Genomic DNA, 23774 nt, shown 5'->3' with positions numbered 1-23774 from the left:
GTTATTATGAATTTCAGCGGTTCGCTGAAACCAGTCGTTATTTTACTATTATACCTGAACAAAGCTTGACTGAAACGACATTAAATAGAAGACTATAATGTTCTTAAAGCTTCTGTTATCTTCATATCGTTTAAGCTGTCTATTCGTCGTTCGGACACAGTGCATGCATATGTACACAAAAGTAATGTTATTTATCGTACAACAATGAACCAACACAGTCTTATATAATATATAAGTAAAGTACATAAGGCTCAAGACGTGTTCGCGAACGAGGGAGAGAGACAAAACATACGTTATATATCATACAACTTAGCTAACACTACGACATGGGTCTCTTATACTGTTTTAATTAACAACCATCAAGTAGCGAGAGATAATCTAATATATAAAATTCTCGCGTCACAGTTTTCGTCACTGTACTCCTCCGAAACGGCTTGACCGATTCTCATGAAACTTTGTGAGTATATTGACTAGGTCTGAGAATCGGCCAACATCTATTTTTCATGCCCCTAAGTGGCACTTTTTTTAAAGTTTTTATGGCAAAACAACGTTTGCCGGGCTTAGCTAGTGTTGTATATAAAATGAATCGCAAATCTTGAGAACGACTGAACCAATCCGGGTAATTCTTTTACATATTTCCTTAATAGCACAGGCAAGGGTTAAATAAAGAGAAAAAGCGAGGATAGTAGTTTAGGGATATTGCACGAACGAAGCCGAACGAATCGACTAGTATATAATAACTTTTCTTTTTAATTTTGTAGCGTTTTTTGCTTGAATTCGGTGCACTATCGTAGCGATATATTGTTCGTTATTGGTCATTCAACAATCGTCATCATATTTCAGACAATTACCTACACAACACCTAACCCATATTTTTTATGAACATCGCATAAAAATCTGTTCAGTAGTTTTTGGGTTATGAAAAAACAAACAGTCGCAGATGGGGACTTTTGTCTATAATTAAGTATTTTATTGCGCGCCCTAGTTAAATTTGTATGTGTTCTAAAGTCCCGTATGTATATAAAAGTCCCTGCAATGCAAACAAAATCATTCATAATGTCCTTGTTGATCTCAGAGGTACCAGGCAATCATACTACAACAGGAGGTAGCACAAAACATCTCTCTCACTATTTGATCGTTCTTAATCCAAACATCACCCATCTCCGTCACACCACCGACATTGTCACAGTGTGAGAAAGAGACGGCGCTATACGAATGAGGTCCTAGGAGGTATAAGTTAAAGCTGTAACTTGCGTTAGAGAGCACTTATTGGAAGATACCACTATACTAGCAAGAATTAACAAGGAATTTTAAATAACTTATTATAAAACTCATTTTTTATTATAAACCCCAGTTTGTTACAACAGTTTATAAGAAAAGTTGTATTTAAACCTGGGTTTATAGATAAACTTAGTTTTGTAATAAGGAGATATCTGAATTATTTTCTTTATGTTTATAATTTGTTTTTAATAGAATAAAATAATTTGTTTTTAATAGAATAAAATGTCATTTAAAACACGAAGGAATTATTAGTTTCTGGTTGATTCGCCACATGGATTTCGCCCCATGGTCTTCGCCATTAATTGGTTAAATGTACTGCTTCGCCCCATGGATTTCGCCCCTAATTGATTAAGTGTACCGATTCGCCCCATGGATATTGCCCCTAATTGGATAAGAGTACTGATTCGCCCCATAGATTTCGTCCCTAATTGGGTAAGTGTATTGATTCGCCCCTAATTGGATAAGAGTACTGATTCGCCCCATGGATTTCGCCCCTAATTGGATCAGAGCACTGATTCGCCACATGGATTACGCCCCTAATTGGTTAAGTGTACAGTTTCGCCCCATGGATTTCGCCCCTAGGTTTTCGCCCCTAATTGGTTAAGTGTACTGATTCGCCCCATGGATATCGCCCCGAGGATTTCGCCCCTAATTGGTTGAGCGGATTGATTTAATTGGTTAAGTTTCATGCCTCAAAAAATCTCCATTTTTTAAATGACATTTTACTACTGAACAATGAGACATCACTCAAAATAGAGTTAAAGATTGAGTGCTCACTTATAACTGAGTGTCGTTTAAGTAATGTAATTAGAGTATTAAATAACAATGTGAGTAATTCTACTTAGTTTAAGATCTGGTCAACAATATATTATTAATATTAGTAATAGATTTGAAGAGTAGAGGAAGAGTTTCATATATGTATGTATTTAGTTAGTTTGATAGTGTCATCTATGAAGTCAGTGCAACACTGTGAGAGAATTGTAAATAGATTAGAGTGTTACTCAAACTGTAAAGATACTGTTTATAGTTGCGCTTACTAACAGTTAATTCACCAGTGTACAGTTACAGGTTTGATACCTGGGCCAGGCATATTATAATGTTGCTAAGCTGACTCTCACGACTTAACTCACGTTAAAATTGCTATCCCCTAATTCGATAATTTTATTTTTTGTCAAAATTTGTTGTCTATGTTTGATCCCGGATCTTTAGCTATGTCCGTACATCAATTTCATCACAATCGGTTTAGTCATTTAACCGTAAACGCATACAGACAGGCTGACACCTTCGTAATAATATTAGTATGTATCGACATTTTATGAAACAAGTCACAATCCAGTTTGAGTAACACTCTATAACAGCAGTATCTATAGAAGTAAACATATGTATCTAGGCAGGTACTCGAGAGAGACAAAGTTTCATTTAAAGCACTCGCAGAACTCACATGGAACCCTGTCACAGTAACAACTGGTCAGTGATTGGACCTCCGCATTCATTGGATCCCTAAACCTCTTTGTTAACACTAGAAATATTTAAATATACGATCATCCATCCATTTCTAGTGTTGACAGAGCGACGCTTAACTTTATAACTAGGTAATAATAGTTTTGTTGTAGACATAATTTGTTATTTACTATTTGAGGTCCAATAGTTAAGTTTCTAAGGTATAGCGACACTGACGAACATACTATGCGGTCACCCATCTACACAACAGCCGCACCAACGGTTGCTTAAGTTTTAAGTTTTTTTTCCCGATTAGTAATTTGCAGTAGTCATTGGATATTATATGAGCGCTTAGTATGATCGTTAGTGTTGTTTAATTATAAATTATCTTCTCAATCGTAAATGCTTCAACAATTTTGTATCTACCAATCTATTACAATAGACTCGCCCCTTTTACATGGGACTAACATTGTAAACGACGAAACGTGGGTGTATTTCATACACTTCTACCTACACCTCCAGTATAATAGGCGTGATGATATATATTTACCTTTAAATCTTTAAAAGTTTGATTTAATTGGACAAAAAACGAGAAACGCCCTGATATTAATCTATATTTTCATTGTAATTCATAGAAATAGTTGAAGCATTTACGAATGAGTATTAAAAATAGGAATATAATCTAGGTGACAAGGTCCTAGGCTCCTAGTGGAGCTGTCGATACGTTCGATTATTATCAAAAAGTGTCTAGCTAATAATACCGAATAAGTATTGCTCTTCGTTTCGATATAGACATAGTTGTTGTGCTAACAATAATTATATGACAAGCCAACAAATTTAACATTCCTCGAAATAAAATTAAAAGTATAACAAGATACCATTATAGACAATTTGGACCCGATATGGTCGATTCTTGATGCTTTCGATTAGGTTCAAAATATCGTCTAGATATGGAAACTATTTGATAACTTTTTGTTATAATCGATGCCCATTTTTGTTCTTAATCTTCTATCTTATTTTCTTTAGTGATTTGTTAGTTGTTTTAAGCAACATGGTACTCTTTAAGGAAAATACAATTTTATGTCGCAAATCTACTGTTTGTCTGTTATCAGGAGATTTGATGAAAGCTCGAAGCAAAGCCATATCTAGTTTAAGTTGGTCATATTAATTGTTTTCCGAGATATACGTTTTTGGTCCGAAAATTATTGTTCTCAAATATTTCATAATCATATAATTATCCTTAACACAGTATGTGATAAAATTTAGAAGCCGAAAACATGATAAATAGATATTAAACTACAATAGAAGAATATCTATGAGACGACAAAGTGTTCACTCGTTCGTAATTAAATAGTAACATTATTATTAATAATTATTATTTAATAATACTTAGGTAATGTCATAAGTTTTGTTGTGAAATATATCTCAAAAGTTAGTAATAATGGAATGTATAGTTAATTACGACTACAATCTTTACTTGGATGATCTCTTCGCTTTGGACAGCGATAGAGAATATTTATAATTGTTGAAATACACTCAGCGGCAGAAAAAGTGGCCCAAAGCAAAACTACGATAAAACTTTTTAGAATATCAATATGTGGTTATTATTTTGGCTATAACTATTAGTTAAACAGTTTATACGCAAGTTTAGTTACAATTTACACTAAATAGTCGTAATTTTCAATCAAAAATGGGAAAAATTAAAAAATACAGCTTTTGTCGAAATCGCTTATTGAAAGATTTTGCAAAAAACTAATTCTGCACCAAAGAAAAAATCTAGTTTATACCGCGTGTTAACTCCTCTAGCATTTATGGTGACCTGCATGCATTCTGGCATGCTTTAGAGGATGTTTTAATTACTTCTTGAAGAACTTTATCCCACACTCTGACTAGAGCGGTTCTTCGCTCACCAAGTGATTCTGGTGGGTTGGGCAGTGCGCATACACTGTTTTTTAGCATGTGCCAGACATGTTCTATGGGGTTGATGTCTGGACTGTGAGCAGGCTAAGCCAGTTTTTGAATCCCGATATCAGCAAGGTGCGATTCCACAACGCGGGCGCTATGAGCGCGCGCATTAAACTGCATTAGAGTTAATCCTCCCGACCAATGAAATCCATAAGTGGTACAACATGGTCTTGGAAGATTTCTTCAATGTACCCGGCTGTTGTTAGGCTCTGATCTACGATGACAAGCTCCGTACGTGCCTCCAAACATACACCTCTCCATACCATAACAGACCTACCTTTGTAACTGACCGTCTGACGTGTTGTGTCGGGAAAAAACCGTCCTTAATGGCGTCTTTACACTCTCTCACGACCATTTGGTGCTCTTAATGCTACTCAGCACTCATCGGTTAACAAGAACTTGCTACATTGGTCGATAGCCAATTCACATGTTTACGAGCAAATCGTAATCGCGTAACTCGATGGTGTCTCTCAAGTTCTGGTACTCGGGTTGGTCTTCCTGCCTGTAAATTACGTTCTTTTATCCTTCGCCTCATGTTCTGTTCACTAAGAATGACTCCGCGTGCCGCTTGAAGCCTCTAGTGAATCACAAACGCTGTCAGAAAGCGGTTTCTCAGCACCTCAAGGTTAATAAATCGGTCATCTCTTGCGGATGTACATCGTGTTCGTCCAATTCCTGGTCGCCGCGTGTAGAGACCAGTCTCACGATACCTCCTAATCGCAGACCTTAAAGTGGTACGCGATACATTGAAAAATGCAGCCACCTCTCAATGGTAATGGCCCTGATCGGACAACAAGACCACCTAAGCCACTTTTTCAGCAGTAAGTGGCATCTTCAAATCTTTTCTAAAATCTAAATAGACCAATAATCAATAAAAATCATAAGAAAATCGTTTCCGTGCAGCAATATTTCAAAATACAGAATTCAACTGACCTCTCGAATCAACACTGAATTCAGTTCTAACACACATTGTTAGAAAAAGTCATCCGTCACTTAAATTAATCTGAAATTCAACACTTCATGACACTAAACAGATCACTTCGCAACTACTTACAACAATATATCTTTCATATATTACTTTATTTGTTTACAAATTCACGATAAGCGCTTGGGCCACTTTTTCTGCCGCTGAGTGTATTATAGTTATAGCGAGTTATTTCGCTATAAGGTTCTTAGTATACTTGATACTTGGAACAGCCACAATTGTCAATTTTGCTACTTGTTGCAATCGAAGTCGTATGTTACTGTTAATGCTCCCTGCGTATATTTTCAGTATATTATTACTTCTTCAATGCAAGTATCATGTATACTATGACCTTATTAATTCAAATTAACTCATAATTATTATCTTCTTTGATATGAATCAATAATTGTCACAATACTTTGTACGTTCAACTACAATTTGACGAGAAATTACACGATATTTAGAAACGATAAGTATTAAACGCGTTAGTTCACAATCGAAGCACTTGTTAAGGCAGATATTCGAATATTTAACGAATATAATTCACGACATTCAAAGTTAAAGAAAGAGTTTTAAAACGCACACACGTGCCATTAACTAAAGCGACATCTAGTGAACTAATATTTAATGACACTCAATGCCATCTCTTGGCCGTAGCCTATTAACACAAAAAGAGTTGTATGCAGTTTGAACTAGATGTCGCTAGTTGAATTTAAAATTAATTCTTATTATTAGCAATAGAACATAGCGATTGACACGTCACAAAAAGGTTATCTATTTCTATCGTTAGATGGCGTTAACGTACTTATTATTATGGCTTAAGTAACGCCATCTTGTTTTAGCAGATAATACCTCAATTAAAGAATTTAATTCAAAACTTTGGCGAATATCTTGCAAGACGGATGTTTTAAAGGGACTATCACATTGTTGGACAATCATTAGCTTCATTTATTCTGATATTTTTCTTTTCACTGAAATGTCACTAAACGGTCGCCACTGATCATTGACCAAACGATGAGTATCACCGCTTATTATAACTTTATAGTAATTTAAAGTGATAAGTCAGTAGGTCCTTTGCTCCTTTAAATCATTTAATACTAAGTTACATTTTATTAAGGACATGCGGGTCTAAACGTACACCAGTGTAACAGGAAGAAGCAATTCTCAGATCTCCGTGTTGCAAGATATCGCTATTACAAACTACAAGCACTTAAGTTAGCGTAAGACACACGGCGTGTAAGCACAGAGCGGCGAGCGAGATGGAGCCTTGTGTCGCGGACATAGAGCGCAGGTTGCTTCACCGCGGCTGCTGCGGGGAGCTCGACCGCCGCGAGCGACGCTTCACCTTGCGGGTCACCGTCTCTTCTGTTATCTAGAAATAATGACAAAATCATTATTAATCATAAGCTTAGTAAAGTGTACAATAAAGGTATTATGAAAATAAGCTACTTCGATCGTTTTGGATTTAAAATATACACTAGTGCCATCTAGCGGGTAATATCGCTATAAGTAAAAGTGTCATGTAATTTCTGTTGTAAAAACGTTTTGACGTTTTCGAAATTGCGTAAATTCAAACCAGTCCAGCAATTAGCAAACACAAAGCGCTTTGTACTTACACAAGCAGTAACACGGGCTGGTACAGGCGGGGGTTGTCTCTTATCCTGGTTCTTAACATCCACCTCCTTGCCGCTGCTGCTGCCCGCGCCGCTCCCGGCCACACTCCCGGCGACACTGCCCGCGACACTGCCGGCGACACTACCAGCCACGCTGTCGGCCTCACTCCCACTGCCCACCCCACTGGTCGTACTACTACGCACTCCGCTGTCCTGAGAAAATAACCAATACCAATGTAAAAAATAAAAATATTAGCAGCAAAGCATGAGAGTCCATCACAGTGATCAAGTGACACTTTACATTACTACAACAACTGTTTAAACAACTCTCACACATGACATTGCTCACGATGTGTTCCTTCATCGTTATAACAAGTGTTACCTTGTCGCTGGTGCTCCTCGCGGCGCTGGTCTCCTGGTAGTTGTTGGCGCGGGTGTCAGGCGCGAACGTGATGGTGGAGGCGGTGGGGGGCGGGGAGCACGTGTCCGCGGCGGTAGAACATGACGCGCGAGCTGAGTCCGACCTGGAACATGTTATAAGTGTGTGTCAGTGTGAGTGTCAGTGTGAGTGTGAGTGTCAGTGTCAGTGTCAGTGTCAGTGTCAGTGTCAGTGTCAGTGTCAGTGTCAGTGTCAGTGTCAGTGTCAGTGTCAGTGTCAGTGTCAGTGTCAGTGTCAGTGTCAGTGTCAGTGTCAGTGTCAGTGTCAGTGTCAGTGTCAGTGTCAGTGTCAGTGTCAGTGTCAGTGTCAGTGTCAGTGTTAGTGTCAGTGTCAGTGTCAGTGTCAGTGTCAGTACAGACCGGTGGGTGTGTTGGTGTCACAAGACGGTGTCCATGGTGGTGAGCGAGCGCAGCAGCGCGGGGTCGCGGCTGCACCAGCGCGCCAGCTCGTCCGGCGTCACCACGCCGTCGCAGTTCGTGTCCATCAACTGCAATACAAACACTCCTCTTACAATATACGTAACTTCACTGTTGTAGTCTAGCATGTCTCACGCCTACCTCGTGATATAGCAGGATTTAAAAACCATCGAATTTTAACTAGAAACTTTATCAATTAATGTATAAATTCAGTACCGCATTCGTAGATTCCACTATTGGCTATTTAAGGTAGATTAATTACTTTAAGCACCTACCAGCGGCTAGATTTTACTATTGTCAACTAAAACATCTTCCGCTCTTTTTTCTCTACAACTCTTACATATGACTCAGCTACTCGACACTAGATGTCGCCATACTTAACTCAAACAAAACATTACAAACATAGAGCAGTATTTCACAAGTAGTTCAGCTACACACCGCTAGATGTCACTATACCCAACTCACATGAAATATCCGGTCGACGTGGTCTTTGGCGGCGGTGCTGTGCACGGGCGGCGCGGCGGCGCGGCCCAGCAGCTCGTAGATGGCCTGCACCACGGCCAGCATCTCGGCGCGCGAGATGCGCCCGTCGCCGTCCACGTCGTACAGCGTGAACACCCACGACAGCTTCTCCTGCACCGAGCCGCGCGCCACGCGGGACAAGATGTCCAGGAACTCCTGGGAGAACCATAATAATGCTAAGTAAATTAAGTAGATCTCTGAGGTCAAGCTACGCTTGCCAAGGTTGGCATGTGGATGGATGACCAACTTAAAATGATGACCAACTTAACATACGTATCGAGTAACTCCGTGTTTCGGAAAGCAAGGTAAATTGTGAGCCCCGGTTTTTAGTTAATTGTCATTTTCAAAGATCTTTGACAGTCGTGCCAGTAGTCAGAAGTTTGAAAGTCTGACAACCAGTCTTACCGAAAGGAATTGATAGTAGCTTCATATAAAATACTGGTATTCAGCTGCATCCGGTGAGACTGGAAGCCGACTCCAACATAGTTGGAAGAAGGGTTAGACTGATTGAAGTGATGTTAGTCCCTAACTAGAAGTAAAATGTCCATTTTGCTTAGTTTCATTGACCACTACGTGTATAAAAATAACACATTTATGTTCCGAGAGTAGCCGAAACTAGCCGAACTTTCCCGAACTACATAAATTAGGTTTATATGAGTACATTGGCCGCGCCTCCAAATGTCTACAACTCATAGTAACGTCGTCTCCTTGATGATCATGCGCGCCTAGTACTTCAATCTAACTGAGTGTTCTACACTTTAGTATTATTACTAACATTTACATACTAATCTTAGTATTTTAGGTCATTTTGTCTGTCTGGAAATAAACTTGAAATATCTGTCGAATTTGTCCCGCCATAGGACAACTGGGACAAAATAGTGTCTGTTTTCCCATTCCAGGACAATAATTCAGAGAGACTAGAGGGTACCAGGTACCCTCTAGTCTCTCTGAATTATGTAAAAATTAACTAAATTATGTAATTTGTATGTATAAATGTAATATAATATTCACAGGTTCGATTATCGGGTCGAATAAAAAAAGGTTATGATTTTGGGTAAATAACCTAACGACTAACACTTCGATCTTTCTCATGAATCGCACTCTCTATTGGCAAAAGTCTCATGAAGAACGGTGCATTATTATCAGAGTTTCGTAACCAAAGGACAAACAGGACCGTTTTATACTTTTTTATGTTTTTCGCTGCCTGTCTAAACCGTAATAGCTAGGAAGCTGAAATTTTCATAAATTGTGTACTTCTGTTACCGCAATAATAACAAATAATCAAAATCAAATTATTTATTAATTTAGGTCAAATATTGCCACTTATGATAGTCGTTACAATTACTGAATCTACCACTAGCTGGGAAAGGGGGTAGAGCCTTATGAGAAGAGCTAGCGAGAAATTACTATAAAATTACGGAGGGCCGGGAGGAGGGCTTGCATAAAACGTCAATTTTTCGTATTGTTTTGGGACGGAATCCTTAGTGCGCGAGTTTAACTTGCACCTGGCCGGTTTATTTATGATACACTGGTCACCCAAGAAACCAAAATTGTCCTATTTTTCCATACATCACAATATTAACTAATATTTTATTCAAAACAACCCTTACTTCTTCAATTTCGTAGAATATTGACGGCAAAATTCTTTTACATTTTGTACCCCACTGTCATATTGTACGAAACACAAACTTTTACCGGCAGAGGGGATGTTTTTACAAAAAATAAAATATATTTTCTTTTTCCTTGAATATAAAATGTTGTATAGAAATTGTATCTTTTGTCTTATATATCAAGATATTTTATCTTTTCGCCAGACATTCCTTGAACTCGGAGCACGCTCGCAGCGGTATTTTTAACCGACTGTAAAAAGACGGAGGTTCTCAATTCGTTTTTTGTTTGTTAATTTATGAGCTTTTTTATTGGGTGGATCAATGTTCATAAATCCGACGAATAATTTTTGACTATTAAGAAATGGCATCACTCTGTCTATTGGTGAAAATCACATGAAATAATTATATTGCAGTAGTTTTTGGGTAAATCATGAACAAACAGATACTATTTTTTTCCCGAAAACACTTCAGCTGTAAAACTACGAAACATTTTTAAAAATAAGAGCTAGTTTCTCAAATTGCTGATAAGTTTAGTATAACCTACCCGACTATATATAAAATGACAGTTAAGTTATCTGCCAGATAAACTGGTAACTAAAATCTTAGTACATCATTGAAGGTACCAGGCTATCATGAGTTACGCGGAGGTACATTACACGCTGTGCCGTATCTACCATCTGCAAGGAACTAAATTAAGATACCGTCTAACAGTCACTTTACAAACAATATTAAATTAATACGCAGTGTACTAGCTTGTTGCCGCGACTTTGTCTGTGTAAAGGAGATTTTTAAAGGTAAAAATCGGCTAAGTGGGTATTGGTCTCGCGCGAATTCTAATAGAGAGATAGTTGCGCTCACCGGTCGGTAAACGATCTGTGGGTTAACCTAGGCGCGGTCATTCCATAGATGGGTGACCGCATAGTATTTGAAAGGGGTGTCTCCGTGCTTCGGAGGACACGTAAAAAGTCGGTTCCGGTTGCTATCTACTAAGATAACAGTCGTTAAGCCACGTCAAAGGCCTTCGGGCTTGAACAACTTTGACACTAGGTTGACCACTAACCACACGATAAGAAGAAGATGATTAATTCTATGTATTTCCAATATAAAGTATCTGTGTGAAACAGGTGACCGTCAGCTGCAGACTGCGGGTCACTGATGTTATACATTCTGTATGTTGTATACCTCCAGCCGCGAACCTTGTATACAACACTCTCTACTAAGTTGTTGTACTATAAATATTTCGCTTATATTTTATCTTGAATACAAAATATTATGTATATATATATATATGAAGATATGTATGTTTATCTTAAACAACAAACATTTACATACAAATACCTCATTTGTAGAAATTGATCTACGAATATTATACTCGCTCTAGTACTGGGGTCAGAGCAAGTCAAACTAATATTATTAATACAAAAGACTTTCTGTATGTTACGCTTTGAATTAAAATGGGTGCAATGACTTTAATGAAATTCTACTTTAAAGAATAATCACTACATAGCATAAAGTAAAGTCACTTGCTGACATCTTTAAAAGTACGCAACGAATTTTGATGCGGTTTTTTTATAGATAAAGAGATTCAAGAGGAAGATTTATGTGTAAAAGTTGTAAAGGTTTTTTTGTAAAAATAATTGGTTAATTAATAACTGAACAACCTTGTGGATTGTGCACTACAGGTATATACTAGTGTCATTTTGAATACCTGTAAAACCGCTGAACCCATTTTGAAAACATGTATCGTAGAAATAGTTAAAGCACAGGAATCAGAAATAGTCTAGCATAAATTGAAATATTTTAACAGCAAAATTCTGACTATAACTTTTTACGACTCGCGAAATTGCTAAACAAATTTTAATAAAATCTAGCTTAGAAATTTTAACATCCAGAAAATCCGGACTCCACATCAAGCAAAATTAAATTATTTTCCAAAACCCACCCCTAAGCGGCTCAAATAGGGGGTGAAAGTATATAATCGAGCGACGCCTTGCAGCCATCGATACAATAAGCTAACACATTTTAATTAAGTCACTTTAATTCAACAACGATAACCGTCGTATACATCCCTCTCTTTCACTCTCTTACCACTTTATATATCTCTCTCTTTCGCACACGAATTATACGCACAATCATTGCAGAGAGCTTTTTGGCTGTAGTTCAAATTGTACAGTCCGAGGTACCAAGTTATAATGGTTGTTTTTGTTAAAAGTTTATAAACCAGTTTAAGTTGAACTCGGACCAAGTAATTTTGGAAAATTATATGTTTTGTTTAATAAACTTGTTTTAAATGACCCCTCCGGGAGAGAAACTTGGAATATAATAAAGTTTTACGCGTTCACAACTCAGAGGTCAACCTATAGACTAGCTTCTGTCCGTGACTTCGTCCGCGTGGATACATTTCCCGGGTAGAAAGAATATAAATCTACTTTTATTTGACTTAATTTTTATTGGATAACTATTTTTATGGGATTGATGGGACCAAAATTCCCACGGGATTATATTGTACTATATCCGGGCGAAGTCGAGCCAGTCCGCTATATTACCAAAAAGAAAGATTTGTATGTAAGTATGTTTGTCACTCAATCACGTCAAAACGACTTAACCGATTTCCATGAATTTTAGTGTATAGACAGCTTATAACCTATATTAACACAAACTTTTTAACCGACTTCATAAAGGGATGAAGTTCTAATTCCACGCGAAGTCGCGGGTATAACTTAGTTTTGAAAAACCATTTCAAGTAGGCCCGCGTAGTCAAGTAAAAGTTAGTTCCAAGTGATTTCAAAGGCACGTACCAAGATAGACTGGTTTATAAGCAATAAGTATTAAAAACCAGTTTGATTAGAGCTCTTGATTGTACACTCACGGTACAAAGCGGTCGTAAGCGGGAGTTCAATTCAAACTGGTCTTTATACAATTAAATTGTACAACCAGTTTTCATAGAACTCTTGTAATTTTCTGCGCCCCTAGTACTTGAAAAGGGTTTGCGTGACGTCATAAGCCCGTGAGAGGCATATAATTCGCGAAGGGCTTAAAGATTTTATTGAACGGAATCAAAGGGCTCGGGTAACAAGTACCAGGGGCATATAATACGAGAGGAGGTGGAATCAAATAAATTTTACAAGTACAGTCGCGATAAAAAAGGAGTTTTATTTGAAAATTATTTTTGCAATAAAATGGGATTTGTGAAATTTATTTTTGTTATAAAGAAAGGGTTTTTGGGAAACGTAATTTAGCGGTTTAAACGATTATGAAGTAAAGTATCAGGGTTCGAATCCTGTTTTATGCACTTTGTAGTTTTTACAATGAAATACAAGTTTTGTATACAAAATCATGCCTTGTCCTATAAGGGCTAAGCAGAGATCAAAGAATGTAAGTAGCTACGATCTTTACAAACTTGTTTCGATTATTTCTACCTCCATGAAAATATACCTTTATTATTCGTAGGCATACGTAGTATACATAATAACAATTTAATCTACATTCTCCCCAAAAAAGATATTGTTTCAGCACTTTTGGAGTAAAATCAAGACAAACACACTAACTTTCATATTTAAAATATTTTTCAGCACATCTGAAAAGTATTTCAGCAGTAAAATCCTGAAATCTAAGTAAAAAGTGCAATATTTGAGGCGCGGCGAGTATTAGAGTCGGTACCGATTTAAAGTCGCTGCAATCATGGCGCTGAAGTAGGTCAAGCGCTCGTATTACGTGAACTGCGTAGGGCTGACACTCTGACACTCTGACACTTTACACGTACATTTATTTAATCCTGTACCTAATAAATATTAGGTCGGGGTAAAAGTCTTTTCGCATTATAGTATGTATGAACTTGTAATAACATCTTTTCTCTACACAAAAAGCTCGATATTTAGGTACCTCACGAGCTCACTGAAAGAAACCTAATGAACCGTGTACTCATTTGTGATTCTTGAAGTCAAAAAGATTTTATTACAAGTTCATACATACTAAATATAATGCGAAAATACTTTTACCCCGACCTAATATGTATGACAACATGTATGTATGTGAATGAAGCTAGGGAAGTTTGTAAAGATCGTACCAAGTGACGTTCTTTGCTCCCTGTATCCCATTTAAAACAGGCGTGATAAGTTATACAAAATGGAGGACCGTATTATAAATGCGAAAGTTTTTAAGAATGATTGTGTTTGCTACTCTTTTAGGCTAAAACTACTGAAACGATATTAATTAATATTTGTTAAACGTACAGTTAATTTTAGATGACAAAGGTTAAGAATACTTATGTTGTTTGTTAATCTGTTACGCTTTCACGGTAAAATACTGAACCGATTTTGATGGTTAGCTTCAAGTTAGCTTCAAGATAGCAAAGCAGCGCTATTTTAGTAAAGATACAAATAAAAAAAATAAAAGATTTCCTCAATAAGGGCTCCGAGGTGGATTAAAACTATATTAACGTTATAGTTTGCGTATTTAGTACAATGACTCGAATGAGACAGCCCTAGTAAATCAGCAATGTAGGGCTAATAATGAAACGATTGTTACAATTCAATTGTTCCACGTCTCTACAATCAGAACCACTTTACACACCACTTATTGACATATTGAATTTACCTTTACCAATAAATGTATAATTTATATTAACTACCTCTTGCTCGCGACTACGTCCGCATGGAATGATTTCCCGGGATAAAAATCATATATGTTAATACAAGTTATAAACTATATGTGCACCAAATTTCGTGAAAATCCGTTCAGTAGTTTTTGCGTGAAAGAGTAACAAACTTTAAAATACTGAAATCTGCAAAAAAATACTATTTTTTTTAAGAATCGTACATGAAAGACCTACCGTATAAAACTTTGAAAAAACCTTATTAAAAATGGTTTAGTAGTTTTTGAGCTTGTCGTAAAAAGATGGTCAAAATAATGTTTTTAAAATATGTGATTACGGTTAATTTATTGATCTAAAAGTTTGTTTTCAGAAAGATAGCCGATTACTAATTAAAAAAGTAAGTAAGAACGAGAAAGAAAACATTTTTCTTTCGCCTCTAATGGTGCGGCCATTTTCCAAACTACACCTGTAGGTACCAGGCGAGCATAAGTAAGTAGGAGGCACTTTGTCGCTCTACGAGATTTACTTGGAGAACCTTCTTAACGGTTATGTAATCCTGGTAGCTTAATTGTAGTTGCTAAGCAGGAATGGGTGCTTTTTTCTCGAATTTTCTACGTACATACGTTCGCTAAAAGTATCGCTAAGCTTAAATAAATCTCCTTTAAGCTTTTCGGAAAAATATTTTATTTTGCTTTTCACTGCATCATTTGCAATCCCTATTAAATAAATAATTATAATCGGACAACTCACACACGGTCATTTGATTGCAAACTAAGCAGAGCTTGTACTATGTTAACCAAATAACTGATAAACATACTTATGTACTTGTAAATGCATACTTATATAGATACATTAACAACCAGGCTCAGAACAGATACTCGTGCTCATCACACAAAGATTTTGTCCAATATGTAGGTATGTATGTATTATTATTCTTTTAAAATATAACTTCTTACCTCAAAATTAACTTTCCCGCTTTGCTTGTGTTTAATAGTTTTAAACACATAGTGCGCGTACTGCGTTGCATCTGAAAATAAAAATAATAAAATTAACCCAATACCGTCCCAGTGCTGGGCAAAGCTCTCGGAATGAGAGAGTAGAGTCCATCACAGTGATCAAGTGACACTTTACATTACTACAACAACTGTTTAAACAACTCTCACACATGACACTGCTCACGATGTGTTCCTTCATCGTTATAACAACGTGATTATTATTTATAATACACATATAAGTCTGACACGACAGTACCAGGGCAACATACCTCCGAGGGGAAAGAATTGACAGAATATGTTCTTGAACGCTTCTTCGTCCACCACTCCTGAGGGGCATTCCTGGAACAAACACAACTCTTTAGTATTTTTGCTAGCCTAGTACTTTTTGAGGTAGATAATTAAAAATTATAGGTTAAGTAAAACTTTGTATTTAGATGGGTGAGCGATTAGTACTTTTAAGTAGGCTATTAAGATAAGGTAAGAAAACTTTATTGAGGACAGTATTTAGATGGGTGAGCGTAATGAAGCAATCAGTACGCTTCCTCTTTCTTTTAACTGTTAGTCCATGCTCTACCTTGATGAGGTCTAAAATAAGATGGGTGAGCGTGTTTGTTTTTATCAATTTGTTCACGAAAATGACTGTACCTTTCGTAGTACCTTAGGGACGATTTAACGAAGAAATTAAAACTCTCATATAAACCATATGTGTGGGATAAAAAACAATTATTGTGAAGCAGTCCCTTAACTCGTTTCAAAACAAAAGTGCCCGCTGTGGATGATTTCTACGTGTCACTTACTTTACACACTGGTCGTTGTTTTTACCGACGGACAATATTTTTGGATAAAAATAAATGACTTTTGTAAAGTAGGTGCTTCCTATTTCCTAATTAGTCCTATTTGAATCTTATAAATCATGACTGTTATAATATATATGCACCCTGCTAGGCCTCTACAAACAATATCAATAAATTAGTTTACCGCCAAATCCCGCGTTTGTTTGTTGTCCCAATCATGTGATCAAGAGTTTCGTATTCACTACTGCCCAGACCATTGGAAGCAAAATACGTCTTCTTCTGTTTAGGCTTAGACAATAAAAAAATGTATGGTTAACTGTGTCAAACCTGTTTGAAGCCGCGGTACATGAGCTTGATCTCGTGCGCGGTGAAGCGCGTGGTCTGCGCCAGCGCGCCGGGCGGCTCGGGCCGGTGCCGCACCGGCACGCCGCCGATCAGAGACTCCTCGCACTCCTCCTCTGTCAACAACATATATTATACGGAGTTATAGTACCAGGAGCACATGGGAGTGTAGGAGGTTGGTTGTAGAATCAAGGATGTATAGGGTCGCTGTGAAGTATCAGGAGCACATGAGAGTGTTGGAGGTTGATTGTAGAATAAGGATGTATAGAGCCACTCTAAAGTACCAGGCACGTATGAGAGTGTAGGAGGCCGCTCCGAAGCACTACGCGTACAAGAGAGTGTAGGAAGTAGAATCAAGAAAGTATAGGACCACTCTCTTATATGTGGAAAGGAATTAAATAAGTCAAATCCCATACTAATCCGTGAAAATGTGATGATTACTTTGTCTGTTAAGGTTTTTTTGACGAAATTGCTGAACTGATTTTGTTAAAGGTTAGTATAAAGATAGTTACAAACACAGGATTAAACATAAGGTACTTTGGTTTGCATAACCAAATTCATAAACTGAAATAAAATAATAAGCCCCGCTTTCGTTACTTCAGAATAAATACTAGTAGAATATTGACAGTATTTTTTACACATTTTCTGTCATTTTGTCGATCACATATTTTATCTATTTGACACTTACCTATAACCCAAGAAACTGTCTCTTAAGTTTAACTTAACAAGCTAGTTTTTAAACAGACAACCGCATCAAAACTGGTTCAATAATTCAGTAGTTACAATTCCTTAAACCAACACACACACTAATATCAAACTTACAACATACTTATTTTCGCATAGGTAATAGGCAAGTAACATAACCACACTGCTCTATACCAACACATTAGTCATGGTCCCCTAGTACATACATACTTACATATGTATATAGTTATATACAGTAACATACAGACGGACAGATCATTTGTTAGCAAGCTCTCATTAACGCACGCTTGACCACTCGACCGACCCTCACTCAATATACATACATACATACATACATTATTACATACATACATACATAATATCACGCCTTCTTTCCACAGGGGTAGGCAGAGACCAGAGAACACCACTCACTTCTTCTTCTTATCGTATGGTTAGTGGTCAACCTAGTGTCAAAGTTGTTTAAACCCGAAAATATTTGACGTGGCTTAACGACTGTTATCTTAATAATAATTGACAACTATCGAGACAGACTTTATACGTGCCCTCCGAAGCACGAAGACGCCCAGTTCTATGCAGTCACCCATCTATGTCACAACCGCGCCAAGGTTTGCCTAATCCACAAATCGTTTACCGACCGGTGAGCGCAACTGGCTAATGCGTAATGTTATCCATACTAATATTATAAATGCGAAAGTAACTAGACTGTTTGTCTATTACTCAATCACGCCTAAACTACTGAACCAATTTGCATGAAATTTGAAAGGCCATAGGCTACTTTTTACCCCGGGAAAATTACGCGTTCCCATGGGAAAATTCAGGTGGCGGACGAAGTCGCGGGTAAAAGCTAGTAGGAATATATATTATTGTGATAAATGTATATTTACGAGAATGCCTAAATATTAACTTTATCTCGTATTACAAGATGGCGAGCTAATCACAAACACAATCTGTCATACTTTGTGACAGGAAATTACGTTTCTGCGTGAAAATAACAACGATCTAGCTGCGCCCCGCGACTCTGTCTGTTTGAACACATTTAAAGAATACCTTAAGAATAACTCCTTGAGTTCCCACTGCAGTCCCACTGCAGGGCAAGGGTCTCCTCTCAAACGAGGGGGAGGGGTTAGGCCTTGAGTCCACCACGCTGGCCAAGTGCGGGTTGGGGACTTTGCATGCCCTCAATAAATGTATTAAACAAATTTTAGGCATGCAAGGTTTCCTCACGATGTTTTCCTTCACCGTTAGAGCAAGTGATAATTATTTCTAATACACACATAACTTCGAAAAGTCATTGGTGTGTTGCCTCGGATTCGAACCTGCGACCACTTGCGTGGGAGGTGCCAACTTAAACCACTCGGCTATCACTGCATATATGTTAATCTATATAATAAACTATATGTGTACCAAATTTCATTTCAATAATTTCAGTAGCTTTTCCGTGAAAGAGTATCAAACATCCATCCAATTTACAAACTTTCGCACTTACAACATTAGGACATGAATCGCTTCATACTTAAACTAGTATTCAAAAGTTAGCACTCACCTATGTGCCTGTTTAGAACTGAATGAGGCATTCAAACCGTCTGTTAGTCTTTTGATACTCACATCTTTTGATGTGAACGAGCGACGCAGTGACATCTTTTGTGTGCGTCGCGAACTAAAACTGACACACACAGACTGACACACACAGACTGACACACAATGACTGACACTCAGTGTGTGTCAGTCACGAGGTTAAAACGTTGTTTAAACAGCTAGATTATTGATAGAATGTCGTTCATGTTAGTTAGATGTTATTCCATCTTGTCGCGAGGTTAAGGGTAGTTTAATTTTGAAACACAAAATAGTTGTCAGAAGCTTGAAAGTCTGACAAGCAGTCTTACCGAAGGGTATCGTGTTATAAGCCAGGTAACTCTTGTAGAGGTCAGATAGACAGAAAGACTAAATAATTATGACAGAGTGGAAAAGTAATGGGCTATTGAAACTACTTAACATATTTAAGACTTCTTATTCATTGAAATAAAAATAACTGTCCCACTGCTGGGCAAGGGCCTCCTCCAACGAGGGTAGGGGTAAGCCTTGAGTCCACCACGCTGGCCAAGTGCAGGGGACTTTGCATACCTTCAAGAACTGTTCTAAAGAACTCTCAGGCATGCAAGGTTGAATCACAATGTTTTCCTTCACCGTTAGAACAAGTGATCATTATTTCTAATACACATATAACTTGGAAATATTTGGGTTATAATAAAAAGCAACGTCTTACACAGTTAAAGCAAGTTTTTTTCAGGAAAAAAATACAAACTGTTGTTCAGCCGAGTCCCGAGAGTAAGAAACTTCGTACAAAGTTGTTATTTAACATAATTTGTATACACTTTTATATAAAAGTATATAAGTTGTGAACAAACCGCTCGGACAGTGTCTTTGTTCTGCATTTATTTTTTGACAAGTAAATCACATTTTTGTTGAGATTTTCTTGCATTTTTTTTATGGAAACAAAAGTTTTTGATATAAGCAGCTGAAAATATATTTTTAAGACTTTTAAGGATTCATTTATGAGTTAATGCGTTTTATTCTCATACCTACTTGAATCAAATCTCCAAGAACCTTTATTTAGCAGTCACATTTCGTTTAATACTACTTTTACTATACGCACAGGTATCTCATAGACTCAGTTGGTACGGTTGCAGTCTCCGGCCGTCATATCTCGTTAAACGCAGTTATTTACACAATTTAACAAACACAGAAAGTTAACAAACACACAATTTTACTAAAGACTAAACGATCAGTAGTACCATGTCGTGGATGCACAACTACTAGGCCTTCATAAACGCAAGGCGGTACCTTAAACGCAGTCAGGATTCAAAACTTTTTGGTCAGTAGCATACACGAGTACTAGGCGCACATCTTAGCAGTATAGTTAATTACACAGGCGTCCATCAAATTGTTCTGACTCAAGACTCATATGATCAGTAGTATCATACACAAGTACCAGGCGCACATAAACGCAAGACGGTATCTCAGCAGTATAATTACACACACGTCCATCTCTCAGCGCCTTCTCTTTGTACGCGCGACTTGCGAGTGTCTTGAGTAGACACTACTCTCTGTCACTCACTTTACAGTTTGTACGAATACAGACTGACTTTACATACATACTAGTGTTGCTAGAGTTATATACAATACATACGTACATACACACATATATACATACATAAAATCACGCCTACTTCCCATAGGGGTAGGCAGAGAGCAGAGAACATTGCTTTCAAATAATCGGGATTTCTAAATTAAATGATCCTAGTTTCAGCCCGCGATTTCGTCTGCGTGAATAGATTTCCCGAGGTTAAAAAGTATCAGTGTTAATACAGGTTATTTAAATTATAATTTCTACGAAATTTCGTGAAAATCCTTTTAGTAGATTTTGCCTTTTCACACATAATTTTATTATAGTAGGATTGACTTGCTATAATGCTAAAGGAAAACATAATGAGGAGTGACACTTTGGCGCAGTGTTTGACCGCTACCTACCATTGTGTCGGGAGGTCGTGAGTTCCATTTCCACACGGAATATTCGGAGGACACGTAAAATGTTAGTCCCGGTTGTTGTCTATTAAGATAACAGTGGTTAAGTTATGTCAAAGGCCTTCGGGCTTGAACAACTTAGACTTATACAATACGATGAAATAAATAAAAAAGTCTCGCTATAACTCAAAAAGGCTGAACTACTATAGTTTTAAAATGAACAAAACATCTTCCTACTAACTCAAGGCTCCTTTTCAAAATAAATTCTCTCTAGTGGGCACATTTTTGACCACACACAAAGATCTTTTTCTATACATTTGGTATAAAGATATCTTTCATTCATACATACATAGATACGGTCGATTCTTTGTGGCTGTTCAATGAGCTCGCTGGAAATTTGGCGAGAGCTGAATATGTTCCGAATTGTAAAGAAAACCTTTACTTAAATATATGAACTAAAAAGATTTTCTCAACTACTTTTTAAGTAACTAGTTTGTACCCGTGGAATCGTCTGCGTGAATAGATATACCAGGGTAATAATTCTATGTGTTAATCTATGTTTTGAGCTATATGTGTACCAAATTTCATTATAGTCTGTTTAGTAGTTTTTTCGTGAAACAGTAACAAACGTACATCCATCCTCACAAATTTACGCATTTATAATATTAGGTGAACCTTATTCTATGAAAATTTAATGTGAAACCATTTAGTCGTTTTTGAGTTAACAGCAAACAGATAGACAGACTGCGGCAGAGGACTTTATTTGTATTAATATTTTTGAAGTAAAAATCGTGTGTTGTATGAAGCTAGGTACCAGGCACTCATAATGTTGAAAGAGCTCTCTCTAGTCGCTTAAAAACGGATGTCTTTACGACGTATGGACACTTACATACTAAACTTATACTGTGGGTTGGTCTGCATCGATGTTAAACTTTGGTTCCTTCCAACTTTACTGTACTCTTAACTTAGAAACGGTTGGACCTATTTTAATGAAACTTAAATTGACAGGTAGCTGATTTGAAGAAGTGATCTAAGCTACCTTTGTTTTATAAAAAATACTTAGAGGCTCGCTCAAAACTATTAAAAATCAACAAAAAAATAAATCTTCGAAAACGGCTATCCATCTAAAATTATACCTAACAAACGTTGCTTACCTACTGTATCATAATAGCTTTGAAGTTAACAATATTGTTGGTAAAATACCGGCCCTTTATCCCTTAGATAAGGTTTAACTAGGTATCGATTAAGCATTAAGAGATTATTATCTGAACCTCTTCATCTCCACAATGCCTTCACGATAATTCCTTTGGTTTATGCCAACCTGGTAATTTAAACTAAGTTTCATTAACGGAAAACTATTTCAATGCGATATTTTATGTACTTTTACGTCAAAATGGCTAAACCGATTTGAGTAATATTAAGCTGAAAGATCCATACTAATATTATAAATGCGAAAGTAACTCTGTCTGTCTGTCTGTCTGTCTGTCTGTCTGTCTGCTACTCAATCACGCCTAACTACTGAACCAATTTGCATGAAATTTGGTATGGAGATACTTTGATACCCGAGAAAGGACATAGGCTACTTTTTACCCCGGGAAAATGACGCATTTCCCGGGAAAATTCAGGTGGCGAATTAAGTCGCGAATATTATAATGACATTAAATTAACAAAATTCCGTTGTCATGGCAACTGTTTTAATGGCGGATATGTTTTAGCGCGACTTCGTTATATTAGGAGATATTTAAATAATTTTGATATATTTTTCGGAAAAAAGGCATATTTTATATCATCACGCTACGACCAATAGGAGCAGAGTACCAGTAAAAAATATTTACAAAAACGGAGAAAATTTTCACCCATTCTCTCTTATGCGACGCAAGCGAAGTTGCGCGGGTCAGCTAGTAGATTATAACTTCGAGAAAGATAATAGATTTTTCACATTGAAATTTTAAGTTTTTCTTTATTTGTTTGTCTTTCGTCGACATGAAAACGCCTGAACCAATTTTGATAATATAGTACAGAGTATCAAATTAATATCGGAGAAGGATATAAGCTGCTTTTTACACGAACAAAACTGGGGGAAGAACCTAATCAAAAAACCTAAATACAAAATTACTTGTACTGACTGACTGATTGACTGACTGATAATAATCATAGCACAGACAATAGTTAGAAACATAAAATGTTGACAGGGGGCTTTTCACGATATAGGCACCCCCTAAGACAGGACTTTTTAGTAATCCGATCCCTAAGGGTTTAAAATAGGAAATGAAAGCCAACATTTATTTTGCTAACTTTTAGACGAGTGGAGCCGTGGTAAAAACTTAGTATCCCATAAAGGGGTCAATGTACTTGAATTGAAAGCATTTCTTTTATACATTAAAACAATTCATTTTGTCAAAGCCCCTGTGCCACTAACGTTCAAGTGTTTCATCTCCTAAGGCTTTATGTGAGCCTAGTACTTTAGTTATAATCACACTATTATTAATATCTTTCTTTAAACGATTTTCTTTAAGAAATGGTTTTTAAGTAAGGGTTTATTATAGGCATTTTATTATTTAAAGTTCCGTAC

General features: G+C 37.0%; 1 protein-coding gene across 2 annotated transcripts in view; it reads right to left on the bottom strand.

Moving 5' to 3' along the window:
• Nucleotides 1-7649: 7649 nt before the first annotated feature.
• The window catches only part of LOC142985422 (Kv channel-interacting protein 4-like), a 112335-nt gene continuing 96210 nt past the window's right edge, over nt 7650-23774 (bottom strand). For both annotated transcript variants that reach the window (XM_076133581.1, XM_076133582.1), the window contains exons 3-8: nt 16961-17091; nt 16109-16178; nt 15801-15871; nt 8584-8796; nt 8062-8189; nt 7650-7787 (exon numbers count right to left, since the gene is read on the bottom strand). In XM_076133581.1, the coding sequence (XP_075989696.1) occupies nt 8079-8189; nt 8584-8796; nt 15801-15871; nt 16109-16178; nt 16961-17091 (596 nt within the window). In that variant the 3' untranslated portion in view covers nt 7650-7787; nt 8062-8078. The remainder of the gene's footprint in view (nt 7788-8061; nt 8190-8583; nt 8797-15800; nt 15872-16108; nt 16179-16960; nt 17092-23774) is intronic.

This window comes from Anticarsia gemmatalis, chromosome 30, assembly GCF_050436995.1.
Source record: "Anticarsia gemmatalis isolate Benzon Research Colony breed Stoneville strain chromosome 30, ilAntGemm2 primary, whole genome shotgun sequence".
NCBI classification, from domain to species: domain Eukaryota; kingdom Metazoa; phylum Arthropoda; class Insecta; order Lepidoptera; family Erebidae; genus Anticarsia; species Anticarsia gemmatalis.
Note: the sequence above shows the minus strand (reverse complement) of the source record. Positions and strands in the feature narration are given on the sequence as shown.